This window comes from Aethalodelphis obliquidens, unplaced genomic scaffold (assembly GCF_003676395.1).
Source record: "Aethalodelphis obliquidens isolate GAN/ISIS:26980383/991018 unplaced genomic scaffold, ASM367639v1 scaffold29, whole genome shotgun sequence".
NCBI classification, from domain to species: domain Eukaryota; kingdom Metazoa; phylum Chordata; class Mammalia; order Artiodactyla; family Delphinidae; genus Aethalodelphis; species Aethalodelphis obliquidens.
The window spans coordinates 16,101,267-16,114,934 of record NW_020837973.1 but is presented as its reverse complement, the minus strand read 5'-3'; the positions used below and the strand labels follow the sequence as shown (position 1 = coordinate 16,114,934).

The 13,668-nt window shown below is 33.9% G+C and overlaps 1 protein-coding gene across 1 annotated transcript in view; it reads left to right on the top strand.

Annotated features, from left to right (window-relative positions):
* CDH18 (cadherin 18) overlaps positions 1 to 6,702 on the top strand; it is a 354,098-nt gene extending 347,396 nt beyond the window's left edge. Inside the window, exon 11 of the mRNA XM_027125360.1 lies at positions 6,030 to 6,702. Within this exon, the coding sequence (XP_026981161.1) occupies positions 6,030 to 6,520 (491 nt within the window). The 3' untranslated portion in view covers positions 6,521 to 6,702. The remainder of the gene's footprint in view (positions 1 to 6,029) is intronic.
* Positions 6,703 to 13,668: the final 6,966 nt, after the last annotated feature.

Below are 13,668 nucleotides of genomic sequence, written 5' to 3'. Positions count from 1 at the left end.
TTAATTGACTTTATGAAAATGTTTTCCCTTTGGGGTAAATAAGAGAACATTTCTATATTTTATGCTGTACCTCAGGGCTAATGAAACAAAGTTTCTATTTGATATGTTTGCTCTTTCAATTTTTATTGAAACTCAAATGTGTCTTTACAGTTTTATCCAAAGGTTGCAGATTTTCTTAAGCTTAGATTTAAACAATCACTATTTATAATGTAATTTATATTTTTCATGGCATTTTAAGGGTTTATATCGTTATTCAGAAAATATCTGACCCACAGACTTGGATGGAGTCATTTGTAGTTTTGAAATATTGTTGGTTAATGTGTGAGCTCATAGGTTTCAAGGAAAATATCAACAACATCAGAGGTAGCAATACTTTTAGAACTTGTAATTCTGAAATAGCATTCAACCTCAACAGCTAAATAAATCATGAAGTTAAGTTAATCTTTTAATACTGAAAAATGTTTTACTTAGTAGCTGTTTGTGAACATGACTGTGATTGTGGAAACTCAGCCCCAGTTTTGCCACTAATTAACTGTGTGATCTCAGGACCCATGAAGTCTCTTTCTTCTATTTCTGAATCTATGAAAATAAAGTTTCAACTAGAATGAACTTAGAGTCATCTGCAAACTTCTGTGGTGCTTATTTATGTTTTATTATAGGTTAAATATGATTCAACATTTTACAGTTTGGTCAGACTCCATCTATGTATATATTGATTACCAGAAGATGGGGTGCTTGAAAACCAAAGGGCCTAACTTTAAATGGTAAATGTAAACCTTGTGAGTTGAGTTATGTTTTGTCAGGATTACCTTTTCAGATCCATTTCAAGGAATGGATAGAAAAGAATTTAGAGTGAGCCATCATGATGCAATCAGTTTGGTGCCAGAGGAGGGGATTGTCAGAGTCCTCTTTCCCTCCCAGGGATCTGACATTTCTTTCCCAACCCACCCTATTACTTGTCAGAGGGACCGGAACTGTTGGTAGAGTGAACCAGTGCAAGAGATGATTGAATCAGGATCTGCATCAGACCTCTGGAAGGCTACCTTTGTAGTCCATGCATCACATATGATCTGCTGACCTAGATGAATCCACCACATAGTTTGCTCCTATTCTTGGATGTAAATTTCATCATAAATGGGGATCAAGGTGGGTGTGGTGGGAGGAGAGTGAGGAACTAGGAGAGGAGGTGGAATTGATGAGAAGATAACTGCCAACCTGCTTGCCATGAAAGCTATTTTAAATGACCTTGTGGGCTCCCCTGAGTTTGAAAAATTGTTTCAATGAGAAGTGTCATTACCAATTATGGCTACAGAAGCTAATCAGAATCATCTCCCTGACTTGGGCCACCTCATTCTACCAAGTTTAGTACTCACATACGATGGTATGAAAAAAGAATCAAGTGATATTTAGGGGTAAACAAATCTGCTATGAAAAGTAGTTTGGGGGAGTATGTTAGGAGTCAGTACATAATGTATTCAAATGCAAGTTGTATGTCAGTTTTAGTTATGAAAACTCAAAGCCCCTTAGTACTCTAAGCACTGGAATGATAATATAAGTAAGTAAATATAATATAGGAGAAAACAAAGAGAAAACTGATTCCACAAATTTGAATTCCTTTATGAATAGAATAAATTACTGACACAATAAATTCATTATAATTTTCTTATATAAAAAGAAGCACTTGGGTTTAAAATCCTGGCCAGACTTAAAGAGAAGAAAAAGACATATACTAACCAAGAATAAAATATTCATTAGAATAAAGACATCTCAAAAATACTACAATTAATTCATTTTATTCCAGACTATGTAATCAAACTTGAAAATACCAGAAATCGTTTATAATATAATTTTGAACAAAGGACAAGCTCTGTACCCCTCTCTCTCTCTCTCTCTTTTTTTTTTAATAACACCATGGCTCTATCATATTATATTTTCCCAGATGAACCACTGAAAGAAGTACTACCCTGTTATACATGTATGGTTTGATATACTGTGGGAGACTCATTTGAATATGCTTATTTGCCTGCCAGTTCGTAAATAGGGATTTAATTCTCAAATTTATATGTATGATTATTATCTTCATTTATTCTCTTCAAATAAATTTGGCCTTGGGATTTTGGGGGAAACATTTAATTTGTTTTTCAAACTTTAAAATTATTCTCAAGCAAAATTAGGTGTTTGGTATTATTAGGAGCAGTAAGTTGATTTTTAAAAATATTTAAAAATTATTTTCCTAGTGAGACTATTACTATTTCCTAGTGAGACTATTACTATGAAGATTCACTTAACCCAGTGCCACATTATCACTCTCACAGAGATTATTCTTTTGTTCATCCACATAAGAATTGTTTACAGAGTATCTGCTGTGTGCCATTTGCTCCAGAAACCTCCACTGAACAAACATGATTGTAAAGAAATTCATTAGGAGTGTACCTTCTCATTCATGCTTCCACATTCTTCTCTGAATTGATTTGAATTTGCCTTTGACTAAAGGGACCATATGTCTGTATTTGTCCTGATGTCCTGATGTAATTATAAACGAAATCCCCTTCCACCCTTAAAAAGTGTCCCAGATTGTACGGCTATTTATAAATTGATCTTTATAATAAATAGTTATGTAACAAATCTAGGAATCATTTGTCACTGACAAGTAACTCTCTTTGTCTAGAAAAAGAGAAAGATGTAAAACTCTAAATTCAAACTTACCTAGTATCTATATTTTGAATCAACACATATATATCAGGAATATTTTCTTAAATTCGGGGAAATAAACAAATAAAAGCTATCGTAATAATAAACCCAGCATAATCCACTATGTTTCATTAGGCAAATATGATACTGATATTGGTGAAGGATATAAATTACCTCCATACTTCGATAATAGTATTGATCACATTCTTCCTGTTATACATGCACATAAAGTCCCTTGGCATTAACTACCAACCATTTCAACATAAGGAAAATAATTTATTGACAAAAGTAAGAAATTTTACTATAATAAATTAGGCAGTCTGTAGAAATAGATGTTTTGATCTAGAACAGCCTCCTCAGTTAATCATAAAGATGAGCAGAAGTATATAGTGGATGATAAATATAAACCTCTGGGTAGAATGGAGTGCATTATTTGAGGATACTGCTTGGGCCACTGAATTAGAAAGCTGTAGGCTGGATTTACACTAAAATAAACAGTGAGGTATTAAATGCATATTGATGGCATTCAGTGAAATGTTTCTTTGTTGTTGTTTGTTTGTTTCTTTTTCCCAAAAAGAAAGTATAAGCAACGTGAATGGGAAACTACTGTATTCTGTAGCAGAGCATTTATGAAGCAGAGCCACATGCAGCATCAGCATTTCATTTTCTGCTTTTTCTGTAATCACTCCCTTTCCAACACAGTGACTCACTAATTCCCCATGTCTACTATAATCTCCCTATTGCATTTCCCCATTACTTAGGCAGTATCCTCTTATTCCATACTTTTCCAGATGATTCCCTGACCCTCCCTAAAGATGTTTTGTCTCTTTTTTCTTTATTCCCACAGGTTCCCACTTGCCTCTTGTATGCAAAATTAGCTTCTTCCCAGTACACTGTGACCACCTCTTTCCACATATGGTAGATTTCCCTCTCATAATTATCCTTTCCACTTCTGGCTTGAATATCTATTCCTCTTTCTCTCTACATTTTCAAGTCTTAAAATCACATATACACTATGATATCTAGTTCAAATACAGGCAAAGCTTATGTGTATTGTTTATGGGTATACATAAAAAGGGGTTAAACTATAAAGAGAAGCAAGGAAACAATAAAAGAAAAAGAAGTTATTTTTTAGAGGGGAAGGGTAAGAGGGTGGATTCGAAAGTGTCAGGTATGTTCTTTATCAGAGAACAGGTAACCCGGTGTTCGCTTGCTTTCTGACCATTTGTTAAAGCTTACACATAATCAGTATTTCCAGGTAAAATACAGTTTACAGACATAAATAAATAGACAAAATACAGTATAAAAATGTGAGTTTTGTATAAAACATATATATCTGTAGGAGTTTCTGTGTGTGTGTATGTATACACATACACCTACAGAGATATTACATGGGACACACTTAAGCTATATATATGTATAAGCTATAATATACTTTTGAGATGTATATATATACACACTTATGCTATAATATGTATAGCATAAATATGTCCTATACATAATATTGGGACAAATATCTAATATATATACTTAATGTGTTCAAAAAATATTTGCACATTGCATGAGACATACTTAATTGTATATTACACATATATATGTATGTGTATACATACACATATTATATATAGTATGTAATATGTACGAATACATATATTATACATGTATTTTTGTTGTGTTTCATCTCATATTATACATATATAATACATATATTTTTTCTGTTGTTATTCATATCAAATTTACATTTAATTAAGTGTCCTGCATTATTTGCTAAATCTAACAACCCTACATTCCATTTGAATATACCTCTCTGATTATTATATTATAAGGAATGTTTTAAATACTAGTGAACCTTATAATTGTTATCATAAAACCTAAATTATCAGCTAACCAAGAAGCAAACAGTCTGTAGAGATGAAGTAAAGGGTATTGGGCCTAATGACATAAAGTAGAAATATCTTTCTATTTAGTAATGGTTTAATACCATCAAATAGAGTAATCTGAAACTATTGAAAAACCACCAACGCAAAATACCCAAGACCTATTTCTATTAATTTATTCAACGGCTACAACATTATTGATAATAAGAACCTATTCACTGCTTTTGGCTAAGTTGCCCTAAGACACACGGCCAACAGGTCACTCAGTTCCTTGTTCTATATTTTTAAAATAATGAAGTTTAATATGGTAATGGAAACATCATCATCTTTGGTGTGAAAAGTCATAAACTACAGCCCAAGGTTTTCCACCTGCCATTTGTGTGGTCTTACAGTTACATGGTATTTACTCATGTAATCTCTCCTGAGTCTCAGTTTCCTCATTTTAAAAATGAGGAAATCCCCAGCTCTACTTTGAGGATTAAGTTAAAAAGTTATGTAAAGATCATTGTGTAAACAAAAAAAATTCCTATGAAACCTAAATTATGTACAAATAAAATAACATCTTGGGGGCTTCCCTGGTGGAACAGTGGTTGAGAGTCTGCCTGCTAATGCAGGGGACACGGGTTCGAGCCCTGGTCTGGAAGGATCCCACATGCCACGGAGCAACTAGGCCCGTGAGCCACAACTAATGAGCCTGCACTTCTGGAGCCTGTGCTCCGCAACAAGAGAGGCCTCGATAGTGAGAGGTCCGCGCACCGTGATGAAGAATGGCCCCCGTTTGCCACAACTAGGGAGAGCCCTTGCACAGAAACGAAGACCCAACACAGCAAAAATAAATAAATTAATTTAAAAAAAATAACATCTTTTGCAGCTTGATAGATAAGTGCAATAATTAATGCCTGATATATTATTCTAAAGGATAATGAACAAACAAGGTGTACCATGTAAAATATTCCTGCTTTGATTTTCTACAAAGCATCAAAAGGAAAGAGTTAATTATAGGGTCTCCTTCTTCCTATTTTACAAAAACTTAAAATATCCTGCCTTTAGTGTACTCCTTAGAAGGATAAGTATCTATAGATTGACTCCCACACAGAATTATTTTTCCAGTCAAAATTTCATATTGCTTTTCCATCATCTGTTTCCCTGACTGAACGATTAGACTTCATCACTGGTCACGAATCCTGAAGCCATAGCCTGGCAAATGAGAATATCACAGAGTTCTCCAGAAGATCAGCGATTCCCAATGTTTTGTAGAGATAGATAGTCATTTTCTACATTCTTCAAGATGTTAAAATCTCTTGTGGTGGTATTCACAGAGTGCAGAGATCAGGGCTGTGTTACAACGTAAGCCTAAATGGAATGTAGCTGATGATAGTGGCTGGGAATTGCTGATGTCCAATCTCCAAGAATGTCCTTCTTCTTTTTCTAACCCTTCATCCTCTTTCCATTTTTCCTTAGCAATTGTAGTACTTTTCATCACCCTGAGACGCAGCAAAAAAGAGCCCCTGATCATTTCAGAGGAGGACGTGCGGGAGAACGTGGTCACCTATGATGACGAGGGGGGCGGCGAGGAAGACACCGAGGCCTTTGACATCACAGCCTTGAGGAATCCGTCTGCTGCTGAGGAGCTCAAGCACCGGAGAGATATCAGACCGGAAATGAAACTCACCCCCAGGCACCAGACGTTTTCCACCCTGGAAAGTATAGATGTTCAGGAGTTTATTAAGCAAAGACTGGCTGAAGCCGACCTAGACCCCAGCGTCCCGCCTTATGACTCTCTGCAGACTTACGCCTATGAGGGTCAGAGATCAGAAGCTGGGTCCATCAGCTCGCTGGATTCAGCAACCACACAATCAGACCAGGATTATCAGTACCTTGGAGACTGGGGACCCGAGTTTAAAAAGTTAGCTGAACTCTATGGAGAAATAGAATCTGAAAGAACAACTTAGGGGGTCAATTCTTGCAACCTTCTAGAATTCGCTTCCTGAGCAAGTGGAGATATAACCTCAGCAATGGCAAGGAAGAAGCTTGGAAACAGTACTAGGAACTAAGCAAGCAGAGCACAGCTACTGTAGAAACAAGTGCCCTTTTCATGATCGAAACTGGGTTATTTAATCGGAAGAAAGTCAAATTAAAAAAAAAATACAGAGAAAAAGCTATTGTTCCTTGTGTATATTTTCAATTGCTCAATAAAGTCTGTGTACTGTTTAATGAAGAATTCCTGAATTAAGCCAAACAATGATATTTGTTTCAATATTTTGTGATTTCTTTTCAAAAGGAAAACTGAACAAAAAGTTTCCATATCACTTATGACTGATTTCTAGGGGTGGTACACTGTAAAATGAAACTGGTGAAGTTAGTCACAACCTCTTTTTCCACTATTTCTGGTGGACTCTTGAGACCCACACCCTGTTTTTGTGACACATCTCATTAGCTTTGTCTCGTGTTGAAATGACACGAGATATTTCCAATATACCAGGCCACTCTGTCATGGACTTGTATGTATCATTTTCCTTTGCCCTCCCCACTTCTTTTCTCCATATGAAATTGATGGAGCATGGGGATTTGCTGCTTGCACTATGATGTATGCAACTTCTGTGCACCAGTTGTGCACTGCTCTGAATCACGGAGACTACTGTCTCTGTCCTGCCTGTCCCCCTTTATTTTAACAGGAGAACCCCCTTTTTTAAGTGGATAGAATGAATGTTTTAAGATATACTCAGATCATCTATGTCAGGGAAAGATTTAATTTAAAAAAATACAAAAAAACCTACAAACCTTATCCTGTACAAAACATTGAGGAAATCTATACTTTTTTTTCCCCCATTTGTTTTAGTGCATTTACGTCAACAATTCTGATTATTCCTGTACCTAAAATTGGTTGTCAAATATTTGATGATTGGTTTATACTTGTCTAATTTGCTTATTTTTAACATGGCAGTCATTTAAAAAAAAATGAACCTCATATGATAACTATGTAGTCTGAAAAGACTATCCTCCAACTTACATAAACTTCGTAAACTTATGATTGACTTGTCTTTATTCCTCACAGAAGCTCAGACTTTCCCCATCTCACTGATTGATTAGCCCTTCATGTTTGAGACCCACAGAAAATGTGTAGGGCTTGGAGCAAAAAAATAGGAGGTTCCCACTTATTATTCTCAGACACGTCTCTTAAAGTCAGAGTCCCAAACTACAAAATAGAGATGGCAAAGATTTCCCTGCTTAACTTACAGGGTTATGTGAAGATCAATAATCATCTGTAAAAATGTTTTGCCAACTGCAAAGTGTTCTGTTATGTAAAGGCTGGCAGACACTATCATTTTCTAATTCCATTAGTTCATAATTATAGAGTTACATATATTTTGAATAAAATACTATATTACCATGGGATAATTTCATGAAACCTTCAACAATGAATTAACTGCTAACTGGAAATATAATGTGAAAGTTTAATTCTTTTGACATTTTCCCAAATAGGCTAATTTTTTTTTTTCAGAATTTCTTGGGATTTTCCCCCTAAATTGCTTAGATAACAGTTTTCTGTTGTTGATATTGGTCGTGAAATAAAAATTCATAGCATAATGATCCTAGTCTCCAAAAATGACCACATTTATGTATTTTAGATTAATTGTAATTTTGAAACCCTCAAATTAAGATTTATTTTAAGGGGAAGTTTTGCCTTTGCTCTTTAAATATATTATAGAGTCTTCAAAAGTTATATGCCATTTTCTGTCTGATCCTACTGATGTGCAAAATTTTGAATTTTGCCTCTGTTCACAACTGCCCTGTGCTATTATTTTTCAATTTTGAGGTATGGGAAGTAAGTAAATTTAATTTGAATATTTCTCAATTTGTGTTTGAAGCCTGAGGAATAAAATGTAATTTAAGTTTTTAACAACATTTTAGCTTTCCAGATGCTGCTTTATCATTTTTTATATCATAATAGTATGCAGTCCAGTATAAAGCTAAATCAAAAGAGACAGGGGCTTTGGGGAACAGCCTCTAGAGACCCATACTCTGATTATGCAAATGCTGGGCTACATTCACCCTGACAGAAGGATCCACATTTGAAGAATGACTGTGGATGCTGGTGCTTTGACTTTCTTATGCAAAGAGGACCAGGAAAACCAGGTTTTGGATGTCCCGTAGGTTTTTCGATTTAGATTTTTGATAAACTATTCACAGCTTTTGTTTTGTTTTGTTTTAATATTCATCTGGCAACTTCACAAGTAAAGGCTTGAAAGAGGAGAATACATGTACAAACCACTTAAACATAAAAGCCAAGGTCCTCTGCATGGTTTTGAGTACGGAAACATTTCCTTGATTTTGTGGAAAAAACACCCCAGATCCATCTGATTTTAATTACACATTTTAATGATAATGGATTGCTTCTAAGCCCCTGATATTAAATCTCATATAGAAGCAAAATGGAGCTTCTGTAGTATTGAAATAATATGTTCCTATATTGATTTATTTGAGAATTTTGTTAAGGAAAGCATTCCAAATATTATTTTTATATAAATTCTGAAATGAGGCAATTATATCATTATTATAAGTATGGACTGGGTCTCATATTTTTTAATGTGCTACTTTGGGTCAAAAAACCAATAATGATATATAAATGTTCTGCCAATGGACTGAAGTCATTTAACATTCAATACCTTGCTTTAAAAACTTCAGTTTATGAGTGTGAAAAGCTAATTCTCAAAGAGTTTAGTGGGTAAAGAGTTTGCACATACTCTGAACCCTTTCTAGCCACAGATAATCAGCTATGGAATATGTGATTCCATATGGATTCCACTATGGAATCGCTAATGTGTCTCAGCACATTTTGTAAGCCTTGGTTGATATTTACAGAAAAAATATAACTTTGAAATCAATTTATTTATTTCCAAGAGAAGAATTTTCCACAGACGGACCTTATACAATGTGGTAGCTGCTAAATTAGAGGAAATACAAACAGTTATAACTTTTTTACCCAATGGCTTTCTTAATAGAATTTATAAATTCCAAATAACCTTTGTGCAGACGTAGGTCTTGCAGAAATTACTAAAGACCTATCATCATAAATTCTTTCTGTGATAAATCTGTACATACACAGATTTGAAGGGGAAATTGAAGAGGAAATTATCCCTAAGATAAAGCTCTATGCAAAGTTATGACTTTCCCATAACCAGGTATAAGAAGGAAAATATTCTGAGAAATGGCATTCATGTAACCACACACACATACACACACATATGTCTTCTTGAAGAATATTTAGAGAGTAAAAAAATATTCAAAATAGTGACTTAGATATTGATATGATCCAAATATGTGATGCATACAAAATTTAAGTACCCAGCATATGGAAGATTCAGCAAGAAATTAACGAACATTCTTTTTGGCTTTTATTTTGTGTCTAGCCTCAGCCTAACTTTCAGTGCTGTCCATGATTGAAGTTGGTTTCACAGAGCAGAAAAAAATATTAATAATAAATCAAAATTTTAGAAACGATGATTTAATGAACTCAGTGTGGCTATTAATTACTAAAAAGTGATTTGACTTAGATTCTTAGTGTACTGCAATGTAGTCAGAAGTCTGGGTCAAAGAAGGACAATGTACTAAGTACACCATTTTCAGCAATGTTGAAACCTTACATAAACGATTAGTCATTGTTTTATTTGTTCCTACAAACCTACATCCATAACTTTGATTCATTGTCCTTTTGGTTTAGCTGAATATATAGGGAAAACACAGAAATTCAGGTAGACTCATTCATGTCAGCAGCCATCAAGAAGTTCCAGGTACACTGGAACACTGGAACATGCATAGATCCAATAGGTACACTGGAACATGCATAGATCCAATATTTTTTTGGTAAAAGCTTCATCTGCTTTTTAGTATGGGCAGTGCTTGATCAGCTATTCAACAAAGCAGAACTCTAAAGCTGATCATTCTGGAAAGAGGCAAGAGTACCATTTTTCAAACTCAAATTGTACTTAGCTTCAAGGTATGGTTACATTCAATTAATTTACTTACCTTTCAATTTCAAGAATAGAACAAATCTCAGAACCGTCCTTGGTAGATATGTGACTCAAATCCTCTCTTTTTTTTACCCTTTAGGATTAAAGGCAAATCACATATTATCTGAAGGAAACAAAACCACTTCAACTTTTATATTCTACCTCATCAGCAGAAGGTAAATTTTTTTTGTAATATAGAATTAGAAATCTCATAAACCCCACAGTCAAAAGTAGCTCACAATCATTTGAAGATAACACTAGCACAGAACCCACTCTTTTTTCAAAGATTCCAAATACATCATTTTAAAATGAAAATATTAATAGCAACAGTTTTTAACATGTCAAAAGATGTATTCTGCCTTTGGCTTCTACCAATGAAAGAAGTAGTGAGGAATTTTTTGTTTTGTTTTGTTTTGTTTTTGTTTTAATTAGAGATTAAAAAAACAAGTTGTGTTCTTATTTGAAGTTTGATAAAAAAAGCTTTTAGGCTAGTAAGGAATGATTACATTTATCTTCTTTGCTGAGTCTATTGAATTGAAAGATTTTTGCCCTTCTACAGAGACATCAAACCTATTTTAGTAATAATTTGTTTTTAAAGTCTTAGGTGAAAATAAATGGGAAAATAGGAATTCAAAGAATCCTGAAATGATATTCTGTGAGGAAGTCATGTGTCATTTACAGATGGAAGTGGATTCATCTGATGATTTCGTCTTATTGTCCAGCAATATTACCTTCAGAAATAAAGAAATGGGCCATAATAGTTAGTGTCACCCTAATGATTTTATCAAGGCGATTTTCCTTGTGTCATAATGCACCAAATTCTTATTCTAAAACATTTATTGCCATTTTCAAAGTGCCACTTCAAATGCCTTAGTTTCAAACAGGAATTCATACAATCTAACATTGTGATTTACTGAGTAAGCTCTTCTAAACATGCATCATATGTAAGATACTATTCCAGACACTGTGAAGGCTGTAAAAAAAAAGGTGTCTTGGTGATAGGTGTTATCATCAATGAAATGAGAGTCTCACTTGAGAGCTAATACCTACATATAAAAAGCTATAGACAATATAATATAAAGCAAAAAGTGGCAAGTGTTCTAAAATAGGCTCAGATATATCTAGAAAAGGTTTTAGGGTCACATTAAAACTGTGTCTGTAGTATGCAAGCTTGAGGTACTCCCCAGGATGTGGGGAATAATACAAGTCCAGAGGGAGGGTGAAGCAGAGGGAGCCGTTTCAACAATTGTCCAAAAGTAGATCATTCAACATGGGATAGAGGACTCATGCAAGGCAATAATGATAACATAAGGTGTTAGGAGAAGTTAGATTTAGATTTAAGGTGATTCAATGGCACTCATCCTTTAATCAATGTCACTGAGTTTGTTTTTCTCCTAAACAGAAAAATGACCATGGCCAGACATCTCTTTTAAGAAACTCAGTCTTTCGTTAATGTCTATCATTCAGTGAAGACATCTTAAAGATTACAGTCATTTGTGCCTCCAGAAGGAATATTAGATTATTTTAATTATTTCCAAAAGATAATACCCATTTTAGGAATATATTTTAAGAAGGGAAAAAATGAACAAAAAGACATAGGTGATTTACATTTCAGGGTTTAATTGTTGGGTCATTTAATTTGATCAATTTATTCATCCTAATAAAAATAAATTTAAATGAGGGCAAAGGAGATACTTTTAAGAACAATATTTATTCATATACATTTATTCTTAACTGGACAAATGTGCCCATCTTCTATAATCATTTTTTTAGGTATAAAAATATTTTTGGACTAAAAAGAAATAATAACCAAATACCAAAGACCAAATTGATGCCCTATTAAAACTGAATCAGTTATTTTTAATTAGTCACAAACTTTAGTGTTTGTGACACTAGACGTCTCATACTCTAGTGTTTCGTTTTATTAAAAAATTTGCATTTGGATTTGTTTTCAAAAAGTGACTATCATAAACATGAAGATGCAATGATAGAGGTAGAGTTCTTAAACCTAGAAATTCCTACTTTTAAATCTTGTTTCTCACTTTTTCTTTTTTCACATTTACTTGCTTTTTTAAAAAACAACCCTCGAAAAGCTATATTTGAGCAATTTCTATATCTCATGTATTTTTCAGAACGAATTCAAGAAAATGTTTTTCAGAAATAGAAAGCAGTTATCATGTTGTTTTCAAGGTTTAGATTTTTATCACATTTTCTCTCCCTCTGTCACTAATCATGCCCTTCCTCACCAAAAAGTTATAAAAGAAAATTGCATTCAGAAAAATACTCTGTGACAGTCACTTTCCTGTGAGCCTGTTTCCTTCCATGATGTGGTTTGGTTTTTTTAGCTCTTTCGGTCAGCACTGTGTATTTCCAATCTCCTGGAAGTCATCCTGTCTTCTGTCTTCCAAAGATAGTTGGGGGAGAAGTCATTTTTGTTCATATGAAATATGTTTCAAATATTTCAGATGGCTTGGACGATCCCTTTCATAAGCCATTGAAATTAAAAATGAAATTGAAATAGTGCTTTCCTCCTTTTAAGCATTTTTAGTATCATGTTTTAAAAGCTTAAAGTACAATTTTTAAAAAATCAGTATAATTTTATGGATACCCTTTCCTTTCCTTCAAAGAGACATTAGAAAATTGTTTTCTCAGAAAAACTAACACTGAATAAGTCTCCCAAATTTCATCACCTAAGTGACATTTTTCTCTTTTCAGATGCACATAATTTCTCATTGATTCCACAATGATGATAAATGGAAGTTAGCATATCAATAAAATACTTCATGAAAATTTAGTTTTAATCATATCTTCTCATTTATGTTGTGATACGATGCTTAAGCTTCTTTTAATTTGAATTTTGCTAAATTCCCCTCAGAATATGATTTCCAAGGCATGGAAAGATTAACATTCCTTCCCTGCCTCTTACCGACATTTGTCATTTCCTTTCATTGCCCCGTTTTATATTTGCTGTCTTACCATCCTTAGCTGTCTCAGATTCAGTTTGAGAGAATGAATAATTCAGGGAAATGAAAGACCTGACTGGGACAAATAACTTTTTTAAAAAAAGATCAGAACTCAGCTTTCTCGAT